Source organism: Balaenoptera acutorostrata, chromosome 6 (assembly GCF_949987535.1).
Source record: "Balaenoptera acutorostrata chromosome 6, mBalAcu1.1, whole genome shotgun sequence".
Taxonomy (NCBI): Eukaryota; Metazoa; Chordata; class Mammalia; order Artiodactyla; family Balaenopteridae; genus Balaenoptera; species Balaenoptera acutorostrata.
Genome location: NC_080069.1, coordinates 11320818 through 11348631, shown reverse-complemented (window position 1 = coordinate 11348631; position 27814 = coordinate 11320818). Strand labels below are relative to the sequence as shown.

At 37.7% G+C, this 27814-nt stretch overlaps 1 protein-coding gene across 1 annotated transcript; it reads left to right on the top strand.

Moving 5' to 3' along the window:
* Window positions 1–243: 243 nt before the first annotated feature.
* On the top strand, window positions 244–27814 carry ESCO2 (establishment of sister chromatid cohesion N-acetyltransferase 2). The gene is made up of 11 exons (XM_007192726.2): window positions 244–426; window positions 1567–1635; window positions 2402–3233; window positions 6402–6495; window positions 12721–12778; window positions 15512–15638; window positions 16739–16870; window positions 17869–17958; window positions 18659–18802; window positions 23122–23297; window positions 26384–27814. The coding sequence occupies exons 2-11, from the start codon at window positions 1583–1585 to the stop codon at window positions 26514–26516; spliced, it is 1839 nt and encodes a 612-aa protein (XP_007192788.1). The 5' UTR covers window positions 244–426; window positions 1567–1582; the 3' UTR covers window positions 26517–27814.

Here is a 27814-nt window from a genome sequence, read left to right as displayed (position 1 = left end):
TCAAATGTGCAAAATAACTGCCTCGAAATCTTAGGCTACTTTACAAAAACATCTTACACTAAGTGACCTTAGAATGTGCCTGGAGTTCCAGAGGGCGCCTTTATTCTGCCTAAAACTACAATTCCCAGAATGCATCTTAGATAGGTCCTCCGGAATGGAGCCCGGCGCGCCTCAAGGGATTGTGAAAGACTTGGTTTCGGTGAGAAGAGAGCTTTTAGCCTTGCAAGGGCGGGAGAATCTTGGAGACCGCCTTTCGGGTGGGCGGGGCAAACGCTAGTGCACAACCAATCACCGAGCCAGCTCCTGGAAGCGCTGGGAAGCGGCCAATCGGAACTCACCTACTTCCGCCTGGACTGGCGCGCGAGAATTTGAATACAGTGGGGATCCGTGGCTCTGCTGAGGAGAGGTCGCCTGTCCGAGGAGCAGGTAAGTCCTGCGGAGGGTCGAGGCGTGGGGTGGAAGAGCCAGGAGACCGGGAGGTTCTGTGGAACGTGGAGGTGAATGTCAAGGAAAAAGAGCTTGTGCTCGGTGCTTGGCGCGTTCGCGGCTGGAGACCGAAGCCAGCGAGCGGGTGTCCGCACTTCAGGTCACCGGGTTTCCATCTTTCTGACGCAGAGTTTTCTCGTCTTTTTGCCCTGACAGCGTTTGGGGACAGAGGCGCTTTTCTCTCCTACCTTTCCTCATTCAGCCCCAGAAGGGTCTTCCCTTAAGCCACAGCTCGACACTAATTCCCAGACACCCAGGTTTTTCTGTTTGTTTGAAGTCACGCTTGTGTTTTTTTTTTTTTTAATATACTTGATCCGAAGGAAGGGGAAGGGAAAACTCTTATTGAGCAACATACCATCTGCCCGAGAGTTAACATGTGTGATTGTGTTTACCCGCAGCCTTAGGAGGTCAGAGTATTTTGTAAATAAGGAAACAAGCGGCTCCTCGACTAGAAAAATGAGAGAGGATTATGCCTCCCCGTTTTCTTGCTTCTGATGAAAAAGCTAGAGACGGTCTCTGCCTTCTTTGAACATGCAGGCTGTTGAGAAAAATAGTCAAACTAACAACAAGAAAATGTGCTAAACGATTACCAAGGAGGTGCAGGATGGAATGGAAGCCTAGGGCAAGAGCATCTAACAGCGGGAGGGGTAGGGGTGAGGGCAATGGCAAGGACAGCTGCCCAGAATATAAAGTGATTAAACTTGGTATGGATTCATCAGGCTAATTGAGGGGAAAGTGTGTCCTGAAATGGGGTAAAATCCTTCCTCCTTGGTAGGATCATTTTCCGGCTTGAAACATGTACTATTCCTGCTTAATTAGTTAATTAAATTGTACTGTCCCTGCTGAATTAGTTGCTACTGTGATGTAGTGTTTTTCCTTTTCTTTTTTTTCTTTTTTACCTTCGTGGTTTAAACCTTTATTAAAGTGATTTGCTTTTTAAACCCACCCCCCCCTTTTTTGGATCTTTATGGACCGTCACCCATCTGAGAACTCTTTCAGACTTATAAAGTAAAATTTTGATTTAGTGATTTCTATACACATTGGATTAATTTGGTTATTATATTGTTCTGTTGCCTTTAGGAGTTCAGTTAAGAAGATGTCAACTTTAACTCCAAGGAAAAGGAAGCAGCATTCTTTGAACTGTGATAAGTGAGTCTCATCCTATGAGTAGAAACTGTTAAAAAAAGAAAAATCCACCATCTTGCATTTTTTATCTCCTCTCTTCTGTCTCTAAATATTTCCATTCTTCCATTCACCTACTCCTTGTGGCTACAGTAATACTTTATATTCTAATTCTAGTCTGGAAATACTGTAAGCTTTCATAATTAATTCTTTAAGGCCTTTGGAGGGAATCAGAGAAAGGGCTGTTTCCTATGGCTTGGAAATGTGGGTCAGATCTTTTATTACCTTGCTCCTTACTGCTTTCTTATGTAATATTTAACATACTGTTTTGCATATAGTAGATACTCATCCGTAAGCAATCCTGTAAAGCTCTATACTCTATGTATGTCGTACCAGAGATATATATTATAGAACAGCCCTAAGTGGTCAGTTTATTACATAAAATTAATCATTTTAGGGAAATTATAGCAGGTATATGGCCAAAACTTAGAAATAGGTTTTAAAACACACACACATATACATATACATGCATCTCAAAGCTTCTTTGTAAACAGTGTTTGTTTTCACAAACATTGGAATCTTAGTTTTGAAAAATAGTCAAATGCTTTGTTTGGTAAAGACAGAATTTGAGAATTCTGCTGTTAAACTACTAATGTATATGGATGGATGTTTGGTGGAGAAGATGCATTTTTAATATGCCTTACAGGTAGAGTTGTTTATTGCTTAGCAGTAAATTGACATAGAAATGGAAGCAAAATAACAATATTTATCAGTGGACTGTTTCTTTTCATAGCCTATTATCAGAAATTTCATCAAAGAAATTAATTTCGGACTTTACTGAAAATATATTTCCATCACCTAATGAAAAGCACATTTGCCAAAGCAGTGATAAAAATGAAGAAAAGATTCATTGCTCTCAACAAGGCCATTTCATTTCAAGTCCACTCAAAACGACTAAAAATAGATTGCCATCTGCAAATCAAGGTTCACCATTTAAATCTGCTGTGTCTACCATATCCTTTTACAACAAAGATAAGTGGTACCTCAATCCACTGGAGAGAAAGCTGATAAAAGAGAGTAGATCCATTTGTCTAAAAACTAATAATGAAGATAGATCATATCCCAGTGTGACAGAAAAAATGCAGGGAAAACCAGCCTGCTCCAAGAAGATGAACAAAAAACCACAGAAGAGTTTAACTGCTAAGTGTCAACCAGGATATAAGTGCATCAAGCCTGTGTCAAAGAATTCTAAAAATTCCAATCAAAATCGAGTGGCCTATAAGCCAGTTGTGGAGAAAGAGAATAATTGTTACTCAGCTGAAAATAATCTGAATGCTCCTCGTGTTCTAAGCCAAAAGGTCAAACCACAAGTTACCCTCCAGGGAGGAGCGGCTTTTTTTGTTAGTAGGAAAAAACCCTCTCTGAGAAAATTGCCCCTGGAAGATAAGCCATTACTGGGACTCACCCAAAAGAATAAATCAGAAGTTATTGAAGAGTCTGATGTGGAAACTGTCAATGAAAGAAGTTTTGAGACAAGGCAAGTGCCAAAGTGTTTATTAGTAGAAAAAGAACTGAACACTGAGCTGCTGAGTGAAAGAAGTAAAAATGAAGAGAAATTAATAAAGGTAAATGTAAATATATCACTTTTAAAACTAAGCTGGTTATATAACAGAGCTTCAGTATACATTTATATATGTAACTTTGAACAAAATTTGTTTTGTTTTTTTTATAAATTTATTTTATTTTTGGCTGCGTTGGGCCTTCCTTGCTGCACGTGGGCTTTCTCTAGTTGCGGTGAGCAGGGGCTACTCTTCGTTGCAGTGCGCGGGCTTCTCATTGCGGTGGCTTCTCTTGTAGAGCACGGGCTCTAGGTGCGTGGGCTTCAGTAGTTGTGGCTCGCGGGTTCTAGAGCGCAGGCTCAGTAGTTGTGGCGCACGGGCTTAGTTGCCCCGCGGCATGTGGGATCCTCCCAGACCAGGGCTCAAACGCGTGTCCCCTGCATTGGCAGGCAGACTCTTAACCACTGTGCCACCAGGGAAGCCCAAAATTTTGTTTTCTTTACAGTCTGTAGGACTGCTTTTATGAAGCCAAATAGTATCATCACTATAAAGAATTTAGAGACAGGGTAGAAAGATGGGCTTTTCCTCCCTTTTTTGGCTTACGGAAGCCCAGCAACATTTTCTTGGCATTAAGGTTTACATCTCATTAAGTTCCCTCATGACTGTGGTCCAGAGAAACGTAACTTTTACTTGGTAGTCAGTGTTTTTAGAAAGTAGAAATAATAAAATTCATGTAGTAGATTTCCAGAGAATGAGCATATTTTTGTTTGTTTGTTTCAGCTCGTTATTTAAAGTGCTAGCTTATTCTAGAAAATTTAGAGAATACAGAGAATATAAAAAATATGTATTGCCCTTGTGCAGAAACGAAGACCCGACACAGCCAAAAATAAATAAATTAATTAATTAATTTTTAAAAAAATGTATCTTCTGTAATCCCACTACTTGGAGATGATCACTGTGAATGTATAGTTGGATTTTTGTTTATTTTACATAGTATGTTTTCATGGGTGCCGTTCTGTGCTTTTTTGATTGTGCTCCTATTTGTCACAGCCGGCCTAGACTAGTGCTGTCTGATAGAATACCAATACACGTAATTTAAAATCTTCTAGTGGCCACATTAAGATAGTTTCTAAAAAGTTTAACCCAATATATTTTAAATGTTACTATTTCTATGTCATCAGTACAAAAAGTTATTAATGAGATATTTTACATTCTTTTTTTTTTGTACCAAGTCCTTGAAATCCATGTTTATTTCCACTTGCAGCATGTATCAATTGGGACTAGCCGTGTAGCAAGTTCTCATTAGCTGCTTGTGGCTGGTGGCTACCATAATAGACAGTGCAGGTCTATACCTTCTATTGTTACCTCTTGTCAGTAGGGAGAGAAAGGTGGTTTTTTTCCATGTAGCCAAGTGCAGAAAGTAGTTGAGGCAACAGGCCTTAAGAAGGGCTCCCAGTTTGGCGACTTCATGTCTGTGGTGACTTGTTTATGTTCATCACACCCCTTGCAGCTGTAGGCTTTCACATACACTCTGAGGCTCATATACTGCTGAGCAATTCAAACTCTCTCTGCAGTCATTTCCCTCCTCACCTCCTCTTATTGTTCTCATTGCCTCCTCCCAAATTCAACCCCAGTTCCTACCTCTTGTAGTCGCCTACATTTCAGATCTCAATGGCAAAGATTATAATTGGTGGCCAGTGGACCAAGTCCAGCCCATGGATGTTTGCTTGGCCTACATAATGTTTAGAGCCAGCATTTTTTTTTAAATGTAAGGTAACAGATTTCTGGTGTTTCATGAAAAATTGAACTCTGGCAAAGCTAAGCCCACATTCCTGCATGGCAGTAATCTCCCAGAACAGAGTATCAGGCTACCATTTGACAGGTATGGGCTCTTCATTTCCTTCCACTAAATCAACGTATGGATACATATCTAGATCAGTCCAGTTTTGCTGCTAATTTCATTTACCTGCTGCCCTTGTAAGCATTTCTATCAAGTATTGCCAAGTATATTGTTAAATGGAGCATGTTCTTGCTTGCCTAAGCCATAACAGCAATTCTACTAATTCTTCATCTTATTTCTGACCCAAAAAAAACAAAAAAATCCCTGTATCTTGATAGGGGTTTTGGGTTTGAGTTACATGATATATAAGTTTATGAAAAATTCATCAAACTCTACTTTGTATCTGTGCATGTCACTGTATATAAATATAACTCAGTTTTTAAAAATCTAGGGCACAACTCAAGCTAAGATTAATTCTCAATCCAATGAAGCAAAGTGCGTGTAGGGGAGGGGTCCTGATTAGTATTCTCCACATCCATTTGATAATGAAGAGACAGTCTTGTTACAGTGACATGATGATTTCTCTGCAATACTCTTCTGACTTTTTTTTCTGAGCTTCATTTTAAGGGGTTAGGTTTTGGGTTCTGCCTAGTTTTTAGTAGTTTGAGAAGCTGGGCTTTTGTGCATCTTAAATTTGTGGAACTGGGCTCTGTTCTCTACCTAAGGTTTTGTTAAATACCCACTACTAGTATTCATCTCTGCTAGATGAGGGTGAATCCTATTTTCATTAGAGGGTGCTAACCTTTCCCCAACTCCTTATGGACCCCTGAGAAGTGGCACACTGATGGGTTGTCTCACCTCTTCTGAGATGTTATGATGTTGAATGAGTTCCTCTTTAATCAAAAGTTTTTTCCTTTTCCCCCAAGCTATATATTCTGAGTCTCACCAAACAAGTAGTGTTAGTCCCTGCTACTGCCCAAAAAGTGGGAGTTTAGAAGCCTCTCCAACTACTCCAGAATGTTCTTTTTCTTTCCTTGGCTCCCTGATTTTAAAGCTTGTGACAAAAGGTTGTTCCTTTTCAGTTTGGCAGCTGCTGGGGAAATTTTTGCTGTTTTCACTAATTTTTTTGTTGTTGTTCAATTCATTTTTGTAGAAGGGATGTTCTATAATCTTCATTCTGTCATCTTTGTCAGGAAATAATACATTTTTGACAGGATGACAAATTATAGACTTAAATATGCACACTCTGTCTTTTAAAATATTACGTTTAGTAGATATAAAGGGACTTTTCCTTAAAATAGACTGAAAATTGAGAATTTAAGGTCATTATGAAATATAATTCATAATAAACTACATACTCTGTTTTAGAAGCAGATCTATTGGGATTCATTCACTAAATAGAAAATGATTAAGAATTATAGGTTTCCTTAATTTTACTTATTCATTATTTTCAGGATGCATCAGATAGAGTCATTTCTTCAAGGGAATGTAAAACCGATGAAAATAAGAGTTTTTCTTCAGAGGAGTCTTTCAGTGAGAACAAGGCTGGTAAGTAAGAGAAAAGTTTTCTTCTCAAAATGAGTTTATTTGCTTGTAATAATGCTTCATTACATATGTCAATATTAAATTATATACAATAATATTTTGGGTTTTTTAAATATTCAGTATCTGTGACCTGTATCTTTGTGTTTATCTTGGTAACACTGTTTTCTATGATAAGCAGTGCAGTGCATTTTATGGAGGAGACAAAGAGACCTTAGGCTGGAACTTAAGACAAAATACTGATGATTAATTGGTCTGTGAGATGTGGCCAAGTTACTTAAGCTCCCTAGGGCCAGGTGTTCTTATCATACATACCCTACCTACCTTTTACCCCAAATAATAGGAGGGAGTGAAAACAATTTGTTATATATCTATGATCAAAGCCCAGTTGTAAGCAGAATTTAAAAGGCCATTAAAGGGCACTGAACTGGGCATCAGGAACCTTGGGGTTTTGTCTAGGTCTGCCACTAATTAACTGTGTGATCTAGGGAAGAGATCTCTAAAGTAAGGGGTTAGTCTTAATTTTTAAATTTCTCTTAGTCCTGAAATCCTATTATTAACTTATGGTGTCACTGTTCACTTAAACAGTATTTACTAAACTATGAATATATAAAGAGGTTGATTAACATTCTACTTACCAGCCAGATTCTTTGTAACTTTAACTTGTTCATTATATCTATAAATTTGGAAATAAATTAAAATTCTAGAAGTAGATATGCAGACTATAGTGAGAAACTGTAGCTCACAGGAAGAAAACAAAGATAAAACTAAAAGCAAAATAGCCCTTAAGAGGATCTAATGACATAAGGATATACAGAATGATGATTCATAATGGTTATTCTGAGATATACTGTTAATAGCTAGTACTTATGAGCTGCTGAATATGTACCAGGCAGTGCTAAATATTTAGTATGCTTTGTGTTTTCCATGGGTTGTGCTATCCCTGATATGACAGAACATGTAGCAGAAAAATAATAACGGCTTTTCATTTACAATAGTTATAAAATTTTCTTTAAAAATAAACTTATTTTAGTACACTAAGTCCATTTAAGGAAAAATATTTAATAAATAAAATATAATACAGATGGTACAAGGGACTTCCCTGGCGGGTCCAGTGGTTAAGACTCCGTGCTTCCACTGCAGGGGGCACAGGTTCGATCTCTGGTTGGGGAACTAAGATTCTGCATGCCACTCTGCGTGACCAAACAAACAAACAAAAGAACAGATGGTACAAGCATATGGCAAAATTCATAAAGGTAGTAAACAAATGATAAAACCTTATTACTTAATAACTAATTTATCATTTAATTCTTACAACAACCCTAGGAAGTAAGTTTGTATGCCCATTTTACAGATGAGGAGACAGACTTAAGGTTAAGTAACTTATCCATAGCAGGTCAGATTCTCAACTGTCTTGGCCTTGTTTCTAGAGAATGAGCTCTAATTATTTTTCAGTGCAAAGTTAAAAGTTTGCTCTTTTACTAAATAGCATACTTTCAATGTACTATTTTTCTCTAATCAACTACTATTTAACTTTTTTCTTTCTTTTACTTTTTTTTTTTTTTTTTGGCCATGCCATGCGGCTTGTGGGCTCTCAGTTCCTGGACCAGGGGTTACACCTGGGCAGTGAAAGCTCCGAGTCCTAACCACCAGGGAACTCACACCTTTTTTCTTTTTTTTAATAAGCTTTTTATTTTGTAGTAATTTTAGATTTACAGAAAAGTTGTAAAGATAATACAGAGAGTTCCTTTATTACCCTCTTTCCCCCTTTGTTAGCATCTTAAATTACTGTGGTACCTTTGTCAAAACTAAGAAACTTAGATCATTGGTATGTTCCTATTAACTAAGCTCTAGACTGTATTTGGATTTGATCAATTTTTCCATTAATGTCCCCTTCCTGTTCTAGGATCCACCCTGGGGATCATATTGCATTTAGCTGTCATGTCTCCCTAGTCTCCTCTGGTCTGTGATATTTTCTCAGTCTTTTCTTTGTTTCCATGTTTTTCATGACCTTGACATTCTTAAGGAGTCCTGGCCAGATATCTTATCTGGATGTTCCTGAACCTGGGTTTGTCTGATGTTTTCCTCATCATTAGACTGGGGTTATGGGTTTGGGGGAAGAATGCCACTGGGGTGAACTGCCCTTCTCACCACATCGTATTGGGTGCTGATGTCCACATGACATTACAGATGATGTTAACCTCTGTCACTTGGTGAAGGTCAGGTTTGCCCTATTTCTCCACTGTAAAAGTTACCCTTTTTCCTTTCCCAAACTCTGTTCTTTGGAAGTAAGTCACTAAGTCTGGCCTGCCCTTTCAGGGAGGGGTGGGGATTAAGTTTCATCTCCTAGAGAGGAAGATTTTTCATATATTATTTCGATTCCTTCTTTTTTTTTGTTTTTAAACAATGTTCCCTTATTTTATTTTTAAAAATAATCCTTTATTTTTTATTTTTTTCTAGATTTAGTTTTATTTATTTATTTATGGCTGCATTGGGTCTTCGTTGCTGTGCTTGGGCTTTCTCTAGCTGTGGCGAGCAGGGGCTGCTCTTCATTGCAGTGCACGGGCTCCTCATTGCGGCGGCTTCTCTTGTTGCAGAGCATGGGCTCTAGGCGCGTGGGCTTCAGTAGTTGTGGCACGCAGCCTCAGTAGTTGTGGCTCGCGGGCTCTAGTGCGCAGGCTCAGTAGTTGTGGTGCACAGGCTTAGTTGCTCTGCAGCATGTGGGATCTTCCTGGACCAGGGCTCGAACCCGTGTCCCCGTGCATTGGCAGGTGGATTCTTAACCACTGCGCCACCAGGGAAGCCCAATTTGGATTCCTTCTGTAAGGAAGAGTTGTCTTTATTTTATTTTTTTGGCTGCATCGCGCCTTAGTTATGGCACGGGGGATCTTCATCGCAGCATGTAGAATCTCTTGCTGCAGTGCACGGGCTCTTTGTTGTGGCGTGCGGGCTTCTCTCTAGTTGTGGTGTGTGGGTTTTGTCTCTCTAGTTGTGGCGCACAGGCTCCAGAGTGTGTGGGCTCTGTAGTTTCTGGCATGCAGTCTCTAATTGAGGCACACAGGCTCAGTAGTTGCGGCGTGCAGGCTTAGTTGCCCCGCGGCATGTGGGATCTTAGCTCCTCGACCAGGGATTGAACCCTTATCCCCTGCATTGGAAGATGGATTCTTTACCATTGGACTACCTGGGGAGTCCCTATTTATTCAATCTTTAAATAAATAAATGGACTCCTGGATATTCATCAGTATGCACTCATGAATATTTTATATTTTGGGTTAAAATTTAATACTACATTATTTATATATTCTGTTGCTCATATTGTTCCAGCTTTGACCATTGGGAGATATTTTCAGGTCAGTTCTCTTTGACCTGTCCCCTTCTTTTGCTTTTTGAGCACTTCCTTCTTACTTTCTGTCACTACAAGATGCTCCCGGCTCATCCTTGCGTTTGCTTTGACGCAGTCCTAGACTCGGCCACTTCTCCAAGGAACCCTAGTTCCTTCTGCTGGGGAATATAATTTAGAAACCAAGTTCTGGACTTGGTGTGCTTGTTGCTACTGGAGTGTCGTGGCTCCTAGGCCCTCTCAGCAGACAGAGCTAGAAAATATCAATATATGTATGTATCCTAATCCATGTATATGCACACATCTATAATTGTTTGTGCATCTCTCCATCTGTACATATGCTAATGAAACATAAGTTCAAACTTGATGTCTCCGACTAATCCAGTCCCACAGGGTTTATCCATCCCTTCCTTTTGTGCTTATCTGTAACTTCTCTCAGATAGTGAGAACCTGGCTCCTCCCAGCCACTGTGCACCTACGTAATTAAGTTCCGGCCCAATATACCTGCAACACAGTTTCAGAATTAATTCATACTCCTGTGGGAAACACATTTACCAGCGTGTACCATTTAAGTACAGTCCTTTTGTCTTTAGCCTTCCAATTTCTAGTCAGAATGTTGTTTTGTAAAATTACTTAGGTCATCTTTCCTTTCTTCCACTGTCTCCTTCAGTGCAGTTCTCCATGCAGTTCTAATGCAGTTAGATTCATTTGTCACAGTCTGCATTCCATCTTGGGATCCCTCAACATCATGGTTGATTTTTTTTTTAATACATACATTCAATTTTACTCTCTGTTATATATAATTCTATGGATTTTGCAAGTGCATAGAGCCATGAATCAACCCCTCCAGTACCCTACAGAACAGGACTCTCATCCTAAAATTTCCCTTGTGTGTATCCTTTGTAGTCACCTATTCTACCCTTCTTCATCCCCCTGGCAACCGTTAATCTGTTTTCTGTCCCCATGGTTTTACCTTTTCCGGTAAAAATGTCACACAAATGCAGTCGTGCAATAGGTAGACTTTTGGGTCTGACTTCTTTCACTTAGTAAAATGCGTTTAAGATTCATGTGTGTTGTTGCATATATTAATAGTTCATTCCCTTTTTTCTGCTGAACTATGGAATTACCATACATAGTCTGTTTATCCATTCCTCCATTAAAGGACATCTTGGTAGCTTTCAGTTTTTAGCAATTATGAATAAAGCTGCTATAAACATTTGTGTACATGTTATTCTGTGGACATAAGATTTCATAACACTTGGGTTAACACCTACAAGCATGATTGCTGGGTTATGTGGCAAATCTATGTTAAACATTATAAAAAAAACTGCCAAAATGTTCCATAGCAACTGTGCCATTTTGCATTCCCACCTGCAATGAATGGGAGTTCCTGTTACTCCCCATTCCCTCCAGCATTTGTTATTGTCAGTTTTTTGGATGTTAGCCATTCTAATAGGTGTGTAGTAATAGCTCATTGTGCTTTTAATCTGCATTTCCCTAATGACAAATGATGCAGAACATCTTTTCATGTGTTTATTTGCCATCTGTATGTCTTTGGAGAAGGGTCTGTTCAGATCTTTTGCCCATTTTTTTTTTTTAATTAATTTATTTATTTATATTTGGCTGTGTTGGGTCTTCGTTTCCGTGCGAGGGCTTTCTCTAGTTGCGGCGAGCGGGGGCCACTCTTCATCGCAGTGCGTGGGCCTCTCACTATCGTGGCCTCTCTTGTTGTGGAGCACAGGCTCCAGACGCGCAGGCTCAGCAGTTGTGGCTCACGGGCCCGGTTGCTCCGCGGCATGTGGGATCCTCCCAGACCAGGGCTCGAACCCGTGTCCCCTGCATTGGCAGGCAGATTCTCAACCACTGCGCCACCAGGGAAAACCCTTGCCCATTTTTAATTGGACTTTTTAAAATTATTATTGAGTTTTAAGAGTTCTTTTTATATTCTGGATACAAATCTTTGATCAGAAATATGATTGAAAGTATTTACTCCCTAGTCTGTGGCTTGTCTTTTTATTCTTTTAACAGTTTTTGCAGAGCAAAACACTTAAATTTGATAAAGTCTAACTCATTTAATTTTTCTTTCATGTATTGTGCTTTTGGTATTGTATGTAAAAAATTATTACCAAACCCAAGTTCATGTGGATTTTTCTTCTAGAAGTTTTATAGTTCTACATTTTGCATTTAGATCTGTGATCCGTTTTGAGTTAATTTTTATGTGAGTGTTGTCTTTTTTTTTTTTTTTTAGAAATTACATTTCTCCTCTTTTATTCGCTTTTTAAAAAATTATTAATTAATTAATTTTATTTTTGCCTGTGTTGGGTCTTCGTTTCTGTGCGAGGGCTTTCTCTAGTTGTGGCGAGCGGGGGCCACTCTTCATCGCGGTGCACGGGCCTCTCACTATTGTGGCCTCTCTTGTTGCGGAGCACAGGCTCCAGACGCGCAGGCTCAGTAATTGTGGCACACGGGCTTAGTTGCTCCGCAGCATGTGGGATCTTCCCAGACCAGGGCTCGAACCCATGTCCCCTGCATTGGCAGGCGGATTCCCAACCACTGCGCCACCAGGGAAGCCCCAGTGTTGTCATTTTTTTGCATGTGGATGTCAAATTGTTCCAGCACCATTTGATGACTGTCTTTTCTCCATTGAATTAACTTATGTCTCTTTGTCAAAAATCAGTTGACTGTATCTGCGTGGGTGTTTCCGGGCTCTCTGTTTTGTTCCATTGATCTATTTGTCTATCCCTTTGTCAATACCATACTGTCCTGATTACTGTTAAGTCTTGAAATCAAGTAATGTGAGTATTTTGGTCTTATTAACCTTTATACTCTTACGCTTTAAAGCTTTAAGTTTATTCTGTGATACAAATTATTGTCACCTTTTTGCTTACAAGTTTCTCCTGAGACCCTTGTCTATCCCATCTTCACCGTGTCTTCAGTCAACACAAAAAGGTAAGTGTCACTCTTATTTTAATGTTCAAGGTTTAATTGTGAGTCCACTGGGTCTCTTTTTCTTTCTTACACTATTTAATTTGGAGAACATTGTTTTTCTTCCCCATTAAAGAGATATTGAGAATAGGAGATGAAATCAGATCCTCTCATAGAAACTTCATAAAAACTTGAAGAGTTGAGAGAAGGAAAAGACCTTTGTGGACTTGAATAGTAATAATTGCTACGTTTTTATATAGTACCTGACCCATAATAAGTAGTTTATATCCATTATTTCACTTATCCCCACAACAACCTAGAAGGTTGATGCTATTATTACCATTTTCAGCTGAGAAAACTGTTTGTAATTCAGCCACAGTTGCACAGCTATTATAGTTGGCAGAGCCAGGACTAGAATCCATATTTTAACCAAAGCCCATTAGGCTGTATTGCCTCCCCTGTGTGACAACATATTGATAATAGTTCATGTTTAATGGGCGCTTACAACCTCATGGTGTAGATACCATCATTACCCCATCTTATAGATGAGGAGACTCTGGCCAGAGGAGTAAGTAACTTGCAGCAGCTTAATGCTGTTATAAATCCCAGCTGAAGCTACCACTATCCTGGTCAAAACTAAAACTGGAAGTGCAGGAGGCATGGGTACATGTGAGCATAAGTGGAAAAACTCTGAAAAAGAAGTTTCTTATAGTCTGAACGTCTCATCTTGCTAAGCAGCTTTGGTTCTTTTCTCCCTGTTTGATGATAAACAACTAAAGGTATTGAGCAAGGTACTTCCTAGGTAAGTTCTCCTACTCTTAGGGCATCTTACCCTAAATTGCCTTGGAGATTGGGTTGGTTGGGCAACTTTTCCCCTTCAAAGGCCATATTCCTAGTTTTTTTCACCCTTCCCTTTTCTCATCTGTCTTCTTTCATGACTATTTATTGAGGATTGAAACCTACCACAATTAGCTAATAACAGCATATAAACTAATTTAACCTAGCATAAGGAGATATTAGGAGACTGTTGGTTGAATCATTTGAAATTTGCTCATTATGTAGGACCTAAAAAATCAGATATCATCAATTTCTTGTGGTTTAATCTATGAGTTTTACTTTAGGTAGTTTACAGATTCTTTGGATTTGTAGTCTCACGTTTGGCAAACATTTATAGAGTACCATGTGGTACTGAACTACACCGAGTTTTAGAGATGTGAAGGTAAATAACACATGGTCCTGCTATCAAGGAAGTTATGGTTAGAAGAGGACAGGCATTTAAACAAATATGTATAATAAACTGCTAAAATTGCTAGGATAGAAGTAAAGAGATTGCGGTCATGCATGCAGAGATGGCAAGAGCTGTGGTACTTAGCAAACGTTGTATAAGGGGTGGAGGGGGTCAGCGACCTAGACAAGTGTTTTTTATATTACAGGCATTAGTAGTTTATCAAATCAGTTTAAGGGCATCACATCTAGCATTTTTTTTAAATGGAGTAATGCATCTCTCACGTAGTAAGTGTATTTAGTGAATCCTTTTTTTTTCCAGTTATATATATGTATCTGTATTGGTCATGATGTGAAATATATTTCTCACCATAGGTTTGTCAAGTCAGTTTGAAAGCCATTTTCTAGTCAGATGCTAGCAAGACACCTTGGGTTAGCATAAAGCTTTAGACAGGGTTTTTTTTCCAGTGTTTTTTCATTTGTCAGTATCAGTTTCTGTTTGAACCCCTTGCTTTGGGTACTTGGTTTTTCCCTTGCCTCTACTCTCTAGAGATTCTATTTCTTTGATCCTTGGAAAAAGGTCATTTCATTATAAGGCAAGGGTTACAAACTCAGTGCCTACAGAGCCAGCCAGGCTGGGCAGAGACTGGAGCCAACTGGAGAAGCATGCCCCACCTAAAAGAGCATGTGCTGTGTAGCTCCAACTAGTAGATTCTTCGAAGAAACAGAGGTCTAATGATCTTACAGTGTTTTTGCAATGTTGGAAATACACATTTTTAAGTGGAATCTCTAGATTTTAAAATATTGGTAGCTAATCCAAAGTTTTAAACTCTGTGCAAGTTGATCAAAACATTTGCTAGCTGGTTTTGGCCGAAGGGCTCCTGTTTGCAATCTCTATAAGCCAGTCCCAGCGTTCTCTCCTAATGCGAAAAGGTTGCCTCAACAACATCTATCCAGCCAATTTTTTTTTTCTCTAAGAATTTGAGAATAGTAGGGTGCTGCTTTAGGCATGCGGACTAGCGAGTGTATTAGCCTCACTCACTGCCCCAGTAAAAAGTTGTTGGATCATAATGTGCTGGTGACTGACTTCGTGTGGGTCTGTGAGATTCAGTATTAGAGTCTACTTATCTGCTGTGGTATTCCAGGAGTTTCTTTATGCCTACATGGGTAAATATTGTCCTAAGGTTTGATAAAGCAAGAAAAGATTAAATTTTAAGGGTGACATCGACTTACAAAGAAATCCTGCATATATGTAGCTGATACTGTAGATGAAATCCCTTGGACGTGGAGTTAGAAGACAGGGATTTGAGTCTTTCTGCCATTCTTCATTAGTTACTTTACTTTGAGTAGTTTACCGATCCTGTCTGAGTGGGCCTCAGGTTTCTCATTGTTTATAGCCCTATTACTTTTATCAAGTTATGTCGATAGAAAGCCCTAAAAATTGCAAAGTCCTCTGCAAATGTTATATACATGTCTTTTCATTATAATTTGTCAAATATTTTTAAATTATTAAATAATACTTTCTACTTCAAGATCTCTAGTTGAAGAACAGTCTTCTGTGGGATCCGTCACATCTACTAACTTCTTGAAACAAATCAATATACAGAAAAATACTAATACCAGAGATGCAAATAAAGAAACAAAGGACCAGCTCGTCATTGTGAGTAAATTTAAAACAAAACTCCTCCTGTACATGGCTCTCACATATAGAACCTGAAGTCTGATGTGTTGTCTAAGCATAGTTACTGGGGGTTATAGATATTCTGAGTTTGTAAATGCTACCTTTGCTGTAGTGGCAGCATTTAAAGCTAGTCAAGTACATTTTTGAACTGATGGTGTTGGGCAGTCCTAGCAACTTAGTAGAATGCTGATGAATGAGTTGCCTCTGGATAAGGAAAATTATTGTTGATCTATAAAAGACTTAATGAGAATAGCAACATTGCATTAGACCTGGGTTTGGCAGACTATGGCTGTGGGCCAAATCTGGACCATGGCCTATGAGCTAAAAATGGCTTTTACATTTTTAAAGGGTTGGAAAAAAAGAATATGTGTGTCCTGCAAAGCCTAAAATGTTTACTTTCTGGCCCTTGGTAGAAAGTTTGCAAACGCCTATATAGACAATTCAAAATTTGGTATTTTTCAGTAGCATTAAGCAATGCCTTATGAGATAGAATGGGAATTAATAAGCCTTGACATTGAATATCCCTGAATTCTCTATATTCATTAATTTATCTGCGCTTTTCCTGAACTTTTACTATGTATTATACTTATTTTTTATCAACTCTTGGGGAAAAGACTTTTCAGACTCCTAACCACTTAAGGAAAAAATACTATATAATGAATGTGTAAGTCCTGAAATTTCTGCCCTGCCTCTTTGAAATGAGGCTTTTTTAGACCTCTCGTATAAGGGCTTAATAAGGAAGTTCCATTGTTCATCTTAGCTATAATATTTATGGTTTAATCTTATTGCTTCCTAGAACTATGGGTCCAGCTAAAGAATCTTGATTTTTTTTCCCACTGTCCAAAGAGGCAGTTTCACTTCTTTCATCACTATTGCATGTTTAGGGCTCTTCTCATTCCATTTTGTTTATGTGGAGAGAGAAGATAGAGTAACCAGACTTTCACTTAGTATTTCACCTGTGCCAGCATAAAAAAAAAAATGAGGACAAATTTGAATGAATGGACAAATTTACCTGAACTAAATGTAGAGCTAACTGTGATGTGTTTAGATAGGCTTCTTTTTTTCTCTTCCAATTGTAGGACGCTGGTCAGAAACACTTTGGAGCCACCATGTGTAGGTCTTGTGGCATGATCTACACTGCTTCCAGCCCCGAGGATGAGCTGCAGCATGTTCAGCACCACCACAGATTCCTGGAGGGAATCAAATACGCAGTAAGTAAAAAAAAAATAGTCGGTTCCATTTGTTCTAAAGAGTGAAGCTGCTTTTACATCTCTTTTGCCTAAATATGGAAAGATCTATGTGTCCAAAAATATTTCATCATCTGCAATTTTGTTGTCCTTAATATTTGAGACTGATGGTATTTAAAAGTTAAGTTTTAATAAAAATGCCACTTCAAACCTCCTGTCCTAATATAAGAGAAGCTATTGTTCTAGGTTGAGTGAACACCCTGCATCCTTACCTCTAGCTTTCAGAGCTAAGCAGTCAAGATGCAAAACTCAAAGACTTGAGGAGTTTCTCCTTTCCTAACTTTAGTTTCTTCTTTATAGATAACCTTAGAAAAACGGCTTTTCTACGACTTCTCCAGGCTTTTTCTTTACTGAGAAGAGAGGTCCCACCTCTTCATCAAGCACCCTCCTACTCCAAATACATCCTATTGTTGGCCTTATCTTTATGACTACACCTGCTACTCAAATGCACTCCCTTTTCCCCCTATTTTTATTGCTGTAGTTCATGCCTTCATAATATTTTTAGCCTTATTTATTAAAACTCTGCTTGGTGACTTCCCTGGCAGTCGAGCAGTTAAGACTCTGCGCTGCCAGGGCAGGGGGTGCAGGTTCGATCCCTGATCAGGGAACTAAGACCCCACTTGCCGCTGGTGCGACCCAAAAAAAAACCCCTCTGCTTACCCCACCCCTCCCCCACCTTCACACCCCTGATAATTCATTGTTTTTTCTCTATATTCCTATGAAGGGCTCTTATTTGACTTCAACTTATTTTAATAGATTGTTTACATGTCTCCTGATAGGGTGTCAGCCCCTGGAGGGCAGACACTTTGTTTTAGGCATCTTTTATTTCCCTTACCACATTCCTGTAGTTGGGTTTTATCTTTTTTATGTCATTCATTGTCCATCTTTTTGTTCTCTCCAGACCATATTATTTAATTTTTTTTCCTCTTCAGATTAAACTGACTTTTTTTTTCCTTTGGCAGGGCTGGAAAAAAGAACGTGTCGTAGCAGAATTTTGGGATGGGAAAATTGTGTTGGTCCTGTCACATGATCCGAGTTATGCTATCAGAAAGGTGTGGAACATTAGTTTTTCTTTTCTTTTTTTAATTGAAGTGTAGTTGATTTATAGTGTTACTTTCTCAATCTTTGTTTTCCTCCTACTCTCCCCATTCTCTACCAAGAAATCAACCTATGCTGAACTGTAAAATACCTTTGCTTATAGATAATCCGCTGTACTTTGGTACAGTTGTAAGGAAGACTTTCATAGTACGTCATACAAAATTAAACTTACAGTTACAAGACAAAGGAGTGTCAGGTGGAGAGATTAAAGAAAACAGATAAGGCTCTATAGCTTATCTTTTACCTACATCTTCAATTTGTGAGAGAGAAACTAAACTTTTTTAATATTGAGAAATTAATGGCTCCAGAGTCTAATTCTTATGTTGGTGTTGCGTTTGTTTCTTGAGCTGGATGTTTAGCCCCAGTGAACAATGAATAAAGCTGAAATAAAATTGTCCTACTCCTTATCCCTCCCAAGGGTCTGAATTTCTGTCTGCTGTAAGCAATCTTTAAAATAGTTTCTTAAAACCCTGTTTCCAAAGTGGTAGAAACACGCATCAATAGTGAAATAATTTTGGGATTGTGTAAATTTAGGAAGTAGAGATAAAAGAGGCAAAACTGATGGTAATCATACTTTTTGTGTATATAAATATGTATATTTTCTATTATACTTTTTAAAACAAATTCACATCTTTTGGTTTTTAACATCATTAGGTCGAAGATGTCCAAGAACTTGTCGATTATGAATTGGGCTTCCAGCAAGTTGTTCCCAGATGTCCAAACAAAACCAAAACTTTTCTCTTTATTTCTGATGAAAAGAAAGTAGTTGGGTGTTTAATTGCAGAGCCCATCAAACAGGTATCGTATATGTCTAATAAATTGCTGGTATAATTTGTGAGCAAAATTAAGTAGTTGGGAGAAGTCTCAAGCATTTAAGAATGCTACCATTAATTTATTTTTCCTTCTTAAAATATCCTTGACCGTATAGATAATTGAAGTCATGTTTTTCTATTATATCTGGTATTTTGCCTTATATAAGCAGGATAAGTGAGTCTTAAGTTCATGTTGTCTTTTATATACCTGGACTATAAAGTATAGTATTTTAAATAAGCTCAGTTATTGAACATGTGGCCTACTGCAGGTTAATATATTTGCCAAAATAGTCCTTACTTGTGCCTTAATTAGAATCTACTTTGGATACTAATTAGCAGTGTTCTAGCAGAGGAGCAAACAATATCCCATGGGCCAAGTGTGGCCCTCCACCTGTTTTTGTAAAGTTTTATTGACACACAACCATGCTCATTCATTTCCATATTAATCTGTGGTTGCTTTTGTGCTACAAAGGCAGGGTTGAGTCGGTGCAAAAGAGACCACATGGCCCAAAGAGCCTAAAGTATTTACAATTTGAACCCATACAGAAAAGTTACCAACCCTTGTTCTACAATAGAGATACATAGTTTTTGCCTTTCAAGGAGCTTACAGGGTAATCTTTAGCTAGGAAGACTTATAGTTCAAATGTGTTCTTTAAACCTGACTTTATAACGTCCCACACTTATGTCTCCTTCCTTTTAAAAATACTTATCTGTCTCAGTACATCTTGAAATGATGCTCTTAGTCCTTTTCATTTTATTCTATTATTTGAATTTTATTTATTTTTTTTATACAACAGGTTCTTATTAGTTATCTGTTTTATACATATTAGTGTATATACGTCAATCCCAATCTCCCAATTCATCACACCACCAACCTCCCCCCACCCCCGCTTTCCCCCCTTGGTGTCCATACGTTTGTTCTCTACATCTGTATCTCTCTTTCTGCCTTGCAAACCAGTTCATCTGTATCATTTTTCTAGATTTCACATATATGCGTTAATAAACGATATTTTTCTCTTTCTGACTTACTGCACTCTGTATGACAGCCTCTAGGTCCATCCACGTCTCTACAAATGACCCAATTTCGTTCCCTTTTATGGCTGAGTAATATTCCATTGTATATATGTACCACATCTTCTTTATCCATTCGTCTGTCGATGGGCATTTAGGTTGCTTCCATGACCTGGCTGTTGTAAATAGTGCTGCAGTGGACATTGGGGTGCATGTGTCTTTTTGAATTATGGTTTTCTCTGGGTATACGCCCAGTAGTGGGATTGCTGGGTCATGTGGTAGTTCTGTTTTTAGTTTTTTAAGGAACCTCCACACTGTTCTCCATAGTGGCTGTATCAATTTACATTCCCACCAACAGTGCAAGAGGGTTCCCTTTTCTCCACACCCTTTCCAGCATTTGTTGTTCGTACATTTTCTGATGATGCCCATTCTAACTGGTATGAGGTGATACCTCATTGTAGTTTTGATTTGCATTTCTCTAATAATTAGTGGTGTTGAGCAGCTTTTCATGTGCCTCTTGGCCATCTGTATGTCTTCTTTGGAGAAATGTCTATTTAGGTCTTCTGTCCATTTTTTAATTGGGTTGTTTGTTTTTTTCATATTGAGCTACATGAGCTGTTTATATATTTTGGAGATTACTGCTTTGTCTGTTGATTCATTTGCAAATTTTTTCTCCCATTCTGAGGGTTGTCTTTTTGTCTTGTTTATAGTTTCCTTTGCTGTGCAAAAGCTTTGAAGTTTCATTAGGCCCCATTTGTTTATTTTTGTTTTTACTTCCATTACTCTAGGAGGTGGGTCAAAAAAGATCTTGCTGTGATTTATGTCAGAGTGTTCTTCCTTTGTTTTTCTCTAAGAGTTTTATAGTGTCCAGTCTTACATTTAGGTCTTTAATCCATTTTGAGTTTATTTTTGTGTATGGTGTTAGGGAGTGTTCTAATTTCATTCTTTTACATGTAGCTGTCCAGTTTTCCCAGCACCACTTATTGAAGAGACTGTCTTTTCTCCATTGTATGTCCTTGCCTCCTTTGTCAAAGATTAGTTGACCATAGGTGCGTGGGTTTATCTCTGGGCTTTCTATCCTGTTTCATTGATCTATATTTCTGTTTTTGTGCCAGTACCATATTGTCTTCATTACTGTAGCTTTGTATCTTACTCCTTTTCATACGTGCCTTCCCTTTTTTCCCCTCTTTTCTACCATCTTTCTTATTTTCCTTTTTCCTGCTTTTCATCTCATATATATATATATACATATATATGTATATATATATATGCACACACCCACACCCACACACATACATATATAGTCTCTTGTGTGTTTATCAGACAGTAGAGAGAGAAAAGCAGTTGGTTTGTACTATGGGCTGTAAAAGTGATCAACTTGGCCTTTTCTTTCTTTGATCTTTTTCTTTTTTTAAATAAATTTATTTATTTAATTATTTTTGTCTGTGTTGGGTCTTCGTTGCTGTGTGTGGGCTTTTCTCTGGTTGCGGCGAGCAGGGACTACTCTTTGTTGCGGTGCACAGGCTTCTCATTGTGTTGGCTTGTCTTTTTGCAGAGCATGGGCTCTAGACGCACAGGCTTCAGTAGTTGTGGCTCACGGGCTCTAGAGTGCAGGCTCAGTAGTTGTGGCGCACGGGCATAGTTGCCCCGCAGCATGTGGGATCTTCCCGGACCAGGGCTTGAACTCGTGTCCTCTGCATTGGCAGGCGGATTCTTAACCACTGCGCCACCAGGGAAGCCCACAATCTACATTTACCGGGATGTAATCCCATAAGTTGAGGAAGATCTGTATAGCCAACTAACTCATACATATACTCTTCTATTCATTCTCATTTCAGAAGCAAAGTTTTCTCAGTGGGAGTTAAAACTTAATATACACCTATCAGAACAGCTACAATAGAAAATAGTGACAATAGCAAATGCTGGTGTGGATGCAGGGAAACTAGATTTCTCATATATTGTTGGAGGGAATGTAAAATGTTACAGCCACTCTGGAAAAAGTTTGGCAGTTTCTTAAAAAACTAATCATACATTTACCATATGACCCAGCAATCATACTCCTGGGCATTTATCCCGGAAATGAAAACTTATGTCTACACAAAAACCCACACCTGAATGTTTATAGCAGCTTTATTTGTAATAGCCAAAACCTGGAAACAACCAAAGTGTCCTTCAGTAGGTGAGTGATTAAACAAACTGGTACATCCATACAATGGAATATTACTTAGCAATAAAAAGGAACAAACGGTTGATACATGCAACAACTTGGACCAGTATCAATGGCATTGTTCTGAGTGAAAAAGAGCCATTCTCCAGAAATAGAGACACAGACGTAGAGAACAAACGTATGGACACCAAGCAGGGAAAGTGGCGGGTGGAATGAATTGGGAGATTGGGCTTGACATATATACACTAATATGTATAAAATAGATAACTAATAAGAACCTGCTGTATAAAAAAATAAATAAAATTCAAAAAAAAAGCCATTCTCAAAGGGTCACATTCTGTATGAGTCCATTTGTATGATACCCTCAGAATATCAGAATTTTAGAGATAGAGAACAGATTGTGGTTGCCAGGGTTTAGGGATGGTGGGGGGCAGGGAAATGGGTGTGATTATAAGGAGGTAGCAAGAGGAAGAGCTTCGTGATGATGCAGTAGCTCTGTATTTTGATTGTGGTGATGGTTAACTCAGTATTCAGGTATGATGAATTGTCATGGAACTGTACACACACATTGTACCTATGTTAATTTCTTGCTTTTGGTGTTGTACTATAGTTATGGAAGATGTAACTATTGGGGGAAATTAGGTGAAGGATACATGTCCTCTTTGTACTATTTGTCAACTTCCTCTGAATCTATAATTATTCAAAATAAGGAGTTTAAAGAAAAATTTAAATACCAAATTTCATAGTTTATATGCAAAAACCTTCTTTAGTGTTATTAGTTTTTTAGAATATCAAATGTACATTTTAGGATGGAGAGAATGGGAGAAGTTTATGTACTTTATTAGAAGTAAGAGGCTTTTATAATTTTTTTAAATCAACACAAGAAAGTTTCACAATGGTGTAATACACTAGGATGTGGGAATATCTCAACACCACTAGTAATTTTTAAGCATTGTGTGACTATAAATGGGCAAGAATTCAAGAAATAGCAAAGAATTTTAACATTTTTGTGAAGGTAGGATAAGATTAATTTTAGATACTTAAATTTTGTTTAAAGAATGGTTTTTAAAAAGAAATGTGAACTCAGCTGTATTGTTAGCTCTAGATGCTTCTGTGTATCATTGCAGGCCTTCCGTGTCCTGTCTGAACCAACTGGTCCAGAATCCCCAAGCTCTAAAGAATGTCATAGGGCTTGGCAATGTTCAGATGTACCAGAACCTGCAATCTGTGGGATAAGTAGAATCTGGGTCTTCAGACTGAAGAGAAGAAAGCGCATTGCAAGACGACTGGTAGATACTCTCAGGTAAGAAATAAAATAAAATGGATTAGACCCAGATTAGCTTTCCCAGAACCTTTCCTGGCTCATGAGCCAAAGGGAATGATGTTGGTAAGGCACTTCTATATAAATACTACCAAAGTCAGGCTAAGGCAGTGCTGGCACTGAAAAAACAAAAAACTAGATATACTCAGTTTTGGGCACAACATTCCAAGTCTGAAACATTCTAGCCCAGTGCTTTTCAAACTACCTGTGGTCAAAGAATGGATTTTGTTACAGACCAACACATTAATGAAATAAAGATAAATTGCTAGGAAACAAACAAATGGAAAAATCAAAGCCTAAATTTTTATTAGATTCAACAGATGTAAAATTACATTTAAATGAATCTATAAAAACAAAACATAAGTTTAAAAAAAAGAATTTTAGGGACTTCCCTGGTGGTCCAGTGGTAAAGAATCTGCCTTCCAATGCAGGGGACGTGGGTTTGATCCCTGGTCAGGGAACTAAGATCCCACGTGCCACGGGGCAGCTAAGCCTGTGTGCCACAACTATTGAGCTCATGTGCCTCAACTAGAGAGCCCACGTGCTGCAAACTACAGAGCTCATGTGCTCTGGAGCCTGCGCATCACAACTAGAGAGAGAAAACCTGCACACTACAACTAGAGAGAGAAAACCCGAACGCCACAACTAGAGAGAGAAAACCCACGCACCTCAATGAAGAGCCCACATGCTGCAACTAAGACCCAATGGCAGCCTAAATAAATAAATAAATATTTAAAAAAAAAGAATTTTAGAAATTGTACATGTTTATTGACCATGTGTGACTAGGTAATTAATAAAGACTTACTGTAACTCACAAGTGTAACTAAATGTAAACGTAAATTAGCAAGACAGCCCACAGAATGAGAGAAAATATTTGCAAATCATTTATCTAATAAGAGTCTAGTATATCCAACATACATAAAAGAACCCTTACAACACACAAAAAGACAACCCAATTTAAAAACAGGCAAAGGATTTCAAGGTATTCTATTTTCTTCCAAAGCAGAAATACAAATGGCTGATAAGCATGTGAAGCTATGCTCAACATCCTTAGCTATAAAGGAAATCACAAATCAAAACCATCATGAGATGCCACTTCACAGCCACTTGGATGACTAAACGAAAACAAAGGGAAAATAACAAGTGTTGGTGAGGATGTGGAGGAAACTAATCCTTGTATGCTGCTGGTAGGAATGTAAAATGCTACAGCTGCTGTGGAATCTAGTCTGGCAGTTTGTCAAGAAATTAAACTGTTACCCTATGACCCAGCAATTCTGCTCCTACAAGTATACTCAAGAGAAATGGAAGCATCTGTCCACACAAAAACTTATACATGAAGGTTCATAGCAGCATTATTCATAATAGCCAAAAAAAATGTAAACAACCAAATTCATGATTAATGGATAAACACAATGTGGTATATCCATACAATACTACAATAGGATATTCAGCCACGAAAAGGAATGAAGTTCTGATACACGCTACTACATGGATGAACCTTGAAAATATTATGCTAACTAAAAAAAGCCACCCACAAAATACCCCATATTATTATATGATTGTGTTTATAGAAAACATCCAGAATAGGCAGATGCATAGATAGAAAGTAGACTAGCAGTTTCCAGGGACTGAGGGAAGGGTGAATGGAGAGTGACTGCTAATGGCTACGGGGTTTCTTTGGGTGATGAAATGTTCTTGAATTTTGTGCAATTTTTGAATATACTAAAACCACTGAACTGTGCATTTCTAAATGGTGAGTCTTTGGTATATGAATTCTCCATTTTAAAGCTACAGTATGCACACTCTGTACTAACACTGTATGTTGGTACTCAGTTAATAATGGGACAAATGAGTTTGCTTCTTTCTTGCTCGTTAATTACCTAATCTAGGTTAGATAGATGAGTTTCACAACACTTACTCTCTCAACCTCTGTCTTTAAGATAACAGATTACAAACCAACGACTCCACTTTGACAAAAGCAAGGACCCCACTTTGAGTAGCACTCTTCTAGCCTTTGGGTTCCATACACTTTTTAAGAAAGAACACCAAGACCACAGCAGGGCTGCAGCCCTAGGCCTCAATCCTAGTCCCCCACCATACCTTACAAAGGGCAGCAGTGAGAGAAGCTGGTGTCTGTAAAGATTTTATTTCATAGTTAATTGTGAAATGCCTCTATTTTCTATATTTTATGTTGAGATACATAAATTTGGTATGGAGAATACCAGTATATAACCTGGTATGTATTTCTTAATAACAAGGATATTCTCTTATATAAGGACACATCAGATATCAAATTTGGGGTATTTAATATCCCAATATAATGCTATGCTATCTAATGTATAGTCGATATTTCAATTTTGTCATTTGTCTCAAATGCCCTTCATAGCATTTTTTTCCTGTTCGGGATTACATATTGCATTTAGTCATAATATCTCTTTAGTGTTCATCTTCCTTAACCTGGAACAGTTTCTTAGCCTTTCTTTGTCTTTCATGACATTGAAGAATTTGAAGAGTACAGGCCAGTTATTTCATAGACTATCCCTCAGTTTTGTTGAATTCTTTCAGCTATTTCATTTTCTTTTAATCCTAGCTGAGCTGGATCAAGGAGAGTTGTAGTCAAAATGCAGATTAGTTTTTGTCTTCTTAAAGCTCTGAGTGTGTGATGTAGTTGAAAAGAATATAGTTATTGGTTAAAATAATTATTTTTTTGTTGTTATAACTATCTGTGGCTTTTAATTAGCAATAGTGTCTCATATTCGTTGCTTACTATCACGGGTCACCTAGAGTCAACCGGATCGTTGGTGTGGCTCCCTTTGCCTCTCAGCAGAACTTTTTCTGGGCCTTAGTGTTCTCATCTGTGAAATGATATCATTAGACTTCCACCTGCAGAGTGCAAGGCATTGAGTCATTTTACCACTTAATAAAATAATGTTGGTTTTAATCAAGAATACGTAAAGAGATTGAAATTTTTTAATTGGATTGCTTTAAAATATTGATATAATTGTGCTTACGTTTAATCAAAATTTTAAGTTGTTTCCATTGGTAAATTATCTTTTTCTCTTTTTTAGGAATTGCTTCATGTTTGGCTGTTTTCTCAGCACGAATGAAATAGCATTTTCTGACCCAACACCAGATGGCAAGTTATTTGCAACCAAGTACTGCAACACCCCTAATTTCCTTGTATACAATTTTAATACTTAAAGCCAATTTCAACTATAGAACAGTTACTATATGGATGAGTTCAGACAGCCCATTATCATAAAATACAAACTATTTAACAAATATCAAAATAAAAATACTAAGACACACACACATATACAGAAACCTGCCTCAGTTTTGTTCCTTATGAATTGAAAAGTCAGGGGTAAATTCATTGAAAATTATCTAGGGATACAAAGAAAGGAAAAGTCTTTGGATGATGTATACTGACTAGCACTCTGAATCCTTAATTATGAAACTTAGTAGCTATAGCTGGAAAATACTTGCCTTCTATGTAAGAACATTGACAAAGCAAGGTGGTTTTCCACAGAAATGTGACCACTTATTTATAAAGCACACTTTGGGGCCAGAATTAGCTCATGCCTGATCAGAAGCAAAGAGGAAAATTTAAAGACAAGCAAATAATTTCCATCCCCATTTTTTAAAAGGTAATTCCTGAATTCGTACACAAAATTCTCACTTTATAGGCACTTGGCTGTAGCAACTCAGTTTGAGTATATTTAAAGTATTTTGAGTTTCTAATTTGTACCAGGGAAAGATGATAAAGCATAAGATTTCCATATCCTTTTGTATAGAACAGAATTCTAGAGCTTAATATTTTTATCTTTTTAAAAATCATTAATCAAAACACACTTGTCATCAGATTTAATTAAACTTAGTAATTGCACTATTGTCATTTCATTAATTTTTGGTGTTTGAAAATGCTAATTGTATTACTTTTCTTTAGTGAACTTACTGCTGGTGATTGATGTCTAACAAAATGGATACCCAGTTGGATTAGATGATTCATATGATTACATTTTAAATGTATACTAACAGAACCAAGGTTAGTAAATAAATATATCTAGGCTGATGGGCCACAGATCATGATGACATTATGTAAATACACCTAAATAGGCACACATTTTTCTGGTATAATTCTTGGATACTTACTTTGAAAAGCAAAGAATTATTCAGGTTTTTTTTTTTTTATTCTAAAAAACTCACGTCATAACTTCTCTCTGGCAATAAGACTCTAGGGAAGTAGTGTCCAGGTTGTAATTCTATGTAGAATCTGTTCCTCTACATTCTTTTATTTGCCTTTAATGGTTCAAAAATTTAAAAGCCTGGGTTCCACAAAGACTGTGGAAGTGTTAAAATGTGTGTAATTTTACAAACATTTTAATGCTATTTTCTGCACTGCTGTGTTTAAAAATTGTCTTAAATATTTTATTTTAAAAAATTTTATTAACATTATTTTGCTCAATGCCTTTATGATGAATCAATTAAAGTTCTTTTCA